Genomic DNA, 4,981 nt, shown 5'->3' with positions numbered 1-4,981 from the left:
TACGGAGTCTTCAGATCTATGCCTACTCCAAGTAATAAAGAATATTTGGCATGGCTTAACAAAGTCCAAAGGAAACGCCAAGATCTATGGAAGAGTGCAGGGATCTTCAATGCCATCCAAATATCCAGGTATGCCCACCGCATCAATCCTTGCATGTTGCTGGCTTCTATGTACTTCTGGGAGGGTTCGACCAACACCTTCTAACTGCCATGTGGGATGCTGACGCCACACTCTTCGACATAGCGGCTATTACTGGCCTATCGCCGTTGGGAGATACCTTCGACCCCACACTTCCGACGGAGAACACTTTCTCGTTCAGTCGAGCTAGTCTCCAGAATTACATCGAGGATCACCACAATAAAGCCTCTATCGAAGTATCAGATGAAGAACATATAACCTTCCTCAGGCTGTGGCTTTTGTATTATGTGTTTTGTCTCGACTCCTTGCAGATAGCAAAGAGCTATATCAATCTGGCGATCCAAATTCACGAGGGCCGATAGGTTTCTTTAGGTAAACTGCTATTAGCCTCCTTATATCAATATTTGGGGCGTGCAACCCTGAAACTAAAATTCCTCCATAACACTCCCAAGGCCCTGAATTTGTCGGGTCTCTTGTGGCTCTTACAGCACTAGTTAAATGCCACCTTTGAGTATCAGTTGGGCTACCCAGTGTTAGAACGCATCCTTAGGTTGAATGAAGATCAACCAATCAAAGGGGAAAGGTTGGCTTTGATAAGATGCCAGGAAACTCCCAACAAACACCTCTTCATGAAGTACCTAAATATGTTTATCGAGGCCGATAAGTTTGCCCCTGGCATGGCCCCATTCGTTGATCGAACCTTCAGCCCAAAATGGTTTAAAGATCCCTTCCCAGGTGGCTCTCCTCAGGCCGCAGCATAATCGAATGCAGTATGGTGAGCATTTTTTACTCCTACATTGCTATCTTTCAGAATTGAAGTATGGTCGAAGGGGTACGGTTTTATGAGCTATCAACCCAATTTGGCGGCTCGCCAATTTGGTTTAAGTCAAATGGTCCCCAAGTCTTTAGTATCACATGTGACCGAAATTGTATGGTCTAGTCGATCATTAAATGCTTATGACCATAAAGTCTGCCTTCGTTTCTGCAAGTCTACCCAACGTTATGAACTTCCTGTGTTCAAGTTTCAACAGTTTTTCTTAACAACAACTGATTTTGATGAATGGTGGGCCATCTACCAAAGTTAAGCCTTTTTAAAGTGATCTCTCTCTATAGAACATGATCAATTCTTTTTCCACCTTCACTGGTGATATATCGCCTCCGCCACCGTCTATCAATGCTCCTGACACTATAATCCAAACCGACAATGTCGATGAAGCCCCAAGAAAGGTAAACAACATTTTTTCATTCCCTCTTTCCCTACGAATGTCAAACACTAAACATTTTTGTTGTTAGGGTCGAAAAAGGGTTCCCTCGTCTGAATCGGCCTTGGCCAAGCCCTCGGAAAAAAAAACGGGCTCCATCGACTCCAAAGCCAAAGGTATTTAGTATCAATACCCTTAATAGGCTTTCTATCTTAAACAGTTTTCATCACCTTATCACTTGTCTTGTAATCCAGGTCCCTGAAGAGGTCCCCTTCGATCGACAACGAGGAGTCTGACGGTAGTGTACATTCACACATTTTCCTGATGTCGAAGGCACCATCCACAACGCCTCCTACTCCCATCTGAAGGAAAAAGGCTCAAGCTAAAAAGACTCATTTGAAGGTGGCTCCTTTGATTTTGACTACTGTAGTCCCAGATGACCTCAAGGAGGTTTTTGCCTCTCATGATCCAGAGAGGACTCCTATACCTCACGTGGCCCTTCAGGTATTCCCCCGTCTTTATTTTTCAACAACCTATGAGCTTATTTTCGATGTGAGTTCTAATTCTTTATACCCTAGGAACCTATGACCGTTTCGACTCCGGTCGAACCTGTGGCAGAAGATAGGGCCGACAATCCAACTACTGAAGTTGTCTTGAGCCCACAAAGGCAGACTGAGTTCCAAAGTGTCTTGCCAGAGGTCCAACCGAACCCTGTTTCCCAACCAACTCAGGATCCTCCAAATTTTGTTGACGAAGGGGTGTCCACCGGCATTCTGGCTCCGGGTGAAATCATGGTTATCAAACAACGAAACCCAGCGGAGGATCTACGGAAGCTACAACAACTCCGTCAGCTTTCGACCGAGGCGCAACCTCCATCTTCAACTATGACTCCTTCATTGGAGTTGAATGCTACCACCACTCTCACACTCCAACAACTGAAGGAACTACTATTCGAGCGCTAAATTTTACCTGCTCTTGAAGAAGAAGAAGGGTTAGCCCGTGACATCTTCAAACTCCTTGACGCATTTGCACTTCATGAGCTTCCTGCCTCAATGGTCAAGTATTTTGTCGATTTTAAGGCTTTCTTCACTCAATTTGTCAAGGACTTTAACCTCCGTCGAAATGCCAACTTTCAAATCAAGACGAAGCTCAACGAAATGAGGCTTGAGTGGGATTTCAGTGAAGCATATGAAAAAAAACTTAGTGACTTTGAAGCCAAGAAAAATGAGCATCTCTGCCAACAACAGATCTTCGACCAACAAATTTCAGACTACCAAACGCAGATAGCCAAACTTAACAAGAAAATTGCTGAGGTGGAAGCAAAAAAGGCTTCCTTGGAAACAGCTGAAGAGCTTCCTGCACAAGAAGCCGTCGACCGTGAAGTTCTGAAGGGAATCTCTCATGGAAAAAAGACCCTCAAAATCGAGGCTATCATTAAACAACTGTAAGTAAAGAAGAATTTTCTAGAGAGTCAAATCGGTCACGAGACGACCGCCTTTGAGTATTTCAAATCTGGATTTCCCGCTTGACTTTCTCTTTGTATTGACATTGTAAGGTCGGTAGACCATTTTTTGTAATGCCTTTCAGGATATTTAAACGAATTAATGAATATTTTCTTCATGTTTGGACCTGAATCTCTTGTAGCATAGGTTTATATTTCTTAAAATATTTCTCAATTACCCTTAAAACCCTTCAATCCATGCCTAGCTCCTAAATCTCATAGGCGTTGTTAGTAAACGTTCGGATTACTTGAAATGGTCCCTCCCATTTTGGAGACCATTTTCCTAAGGTTCGATCTCTTCAATCCATATGAAAAATTACTTTCCAAATGTAATCATCTACTACAAAGGTTTTTGTTTTTACCTTTCTGTTGTATACTTTAGCCACGCGTTCTTTCTATCGTATCAATGCTTCCATCACGACCAATCTCTCTTCGTCCAAATCAGTCAATTTGTCAAACATTAGCTTCCAATATTACTCCGATTAAATATCGTTCTGGCGTTGCACCCTGACTGACTGACTGTAAACAAATTTCTACTAGTAACACGACATCATGCTCAAATGTTAGTCAGAAAGGTGTCAAATATGTTTCCTCTTTTGGGGACGTTCGACAAGCCCATAGAATTTGGTCCAAAGTCTTGTGCCAATTTTTTGGCTTTTTGGCAACATGTTTTCTAATTAAACTTATTATCACCTTGTTGGCCGCTTCGACCTGGCCATTTGCTTGCGCATAATAAGGTGTGGAAGTGACCAACCTAAAGCCTGTTTCGACGGTGAATTCCTGCATCTTTTGCCCCACAAAAACCGAACCTTGATTTGTGGTAATGGTTTATAGGATGCCGAATCAATATATAATATGTTTTTGAATGAATTCGATCACGACCTCCTGATCTACTTTTACCAAAGGGAAAACTTTGATCCACTAATAAAGTAGTCTATTCCAACCAGGATAAACTTCGTGTTCCCAGAAATTTTCAAACTCGAAATCTTAGAGCCGCGCGTCGTCAAAACCTTTTTAACAACTGATACTTCCGTCGAGGATGTCTTCCCCATTTTCCTCTTGGATATCTTCCCTTAATGGTGGTGCGTCTGACACTATCTTCTCCCAAACTTCAATAATTTCTAGAGTCTCGACTTCGATATCTTATACCCGGAGGCGATCTGAGCTAGATCTTTGGCTTCTTTGTTCTCATTTCTTGGCACATGCGTAATGTCGGCGATCTCGAAGTGCTCCAACAGTTGTGTTGTCATCACAAAATACTTCAATAGATTTTCTTTAATGCATTTGTATTCTCGTGTGACTTGCTTAATTACCAACTCTGAATCTCCTCTCACCTCTATTCTACTGGCTCCCAATTCTTTCAGGATTCGAAGACCAGTTATTAGGGCCTCGTACTCAGGTTCATTGTTGGAACACTTTTTGTCGATTCTACACTTGAATCTTGTCGGAATGTCTTGAGGGGATAATATCAACACCCCGATTCCTATTCCATCTTTGTGGCTCGACCCATTGAAATATAACCGCCAAGAGTTTGTTTCAACCATGTTTAGTGAAGGTTTGATCATAGCATGATCCACTATAAAATCTGCTACGATTTGGCCCTTCATAGCCTTTAAAGGTTTATATGTCAAAGAAAACTCTATTAAAGCTAGTGCCCATTTTCCAATTCGACTATGCAGAATAGGTTTAGACAACATATGTTTAATAATATCGTAGTGGGACGAAACATAAACATCCACTGGTTTTATATATTGCTTTAATTTCATACATGCGAAGTACAGGCATAGGCACAAATTTTTAATCAGACTATACCTAGTTTCAGCATCTATCAACATTCGACTGAGGTAATATATGGGTCTTTCGACACCACTAATATCCTTTTGGGCTAACATACTACATATGGCCATATCCGGCGCAACAATATATAAACTCATATTTTTACTCCTACTAGGGGGAAACAAAATGGGAGGCTTTATAAGGTATCCTTTGATGGCGTTGAAAGCCTCTTGTTTCTTCGGTCTCCAGTGAAAATCACTTTCCTTCTTGATTCTGAGTAGTGGAAAAAACACCTTCGTCCTGCCACTTAGATTTGATATAAACCTCCTTAAGATGTTTATCTTCCCCAACAAAGATTGAAGCT

At 41.8% G+C, this 4,981-nt stretch overlaps 1 protein-coding gene across 1 annotated transcript; it reads right to left on the bottom strand.

The window, feature by feature from the left end:
* Positions 1-3,962: 3,962 nt before the first annotated feature.
* LOC127079335 (uncharacterized) lies at positions 3,963-4,448 on the bottom strand. Its single transcript, XM_051019733.1, has one exon. It carries the CDS (start codon positions 4,446-4,448, stop codon positions 3,963-3,965), a length of 486 nt encoding a protein of 161 aa, XP_050875690.1.
* Positions 4,449-4,981: the final 533 nt, after the last annotated feature.

This window comes from Lathyrus oleraceus, chromosome 5 (assembly GCF_024323335.1).
Source record: "Lathyrus oleraceus cultivar Zhongwan6 chromosome 5, CAAS_Psat_ZW6_1.0, whole genome shotgun sequence".
Lineage (NCBI taxonomy): Eukaryota > Viridiplantae > Streptophyta > Magnoliopsida > Fabales > Fabaceae > Lathyrus > Lathyrus oleraceus.
The sequence above is the reverse complement of the archived record's forward strand: the minus strand, read 5'-3'. Positions and strand labels throughout refer to the sequence as shown.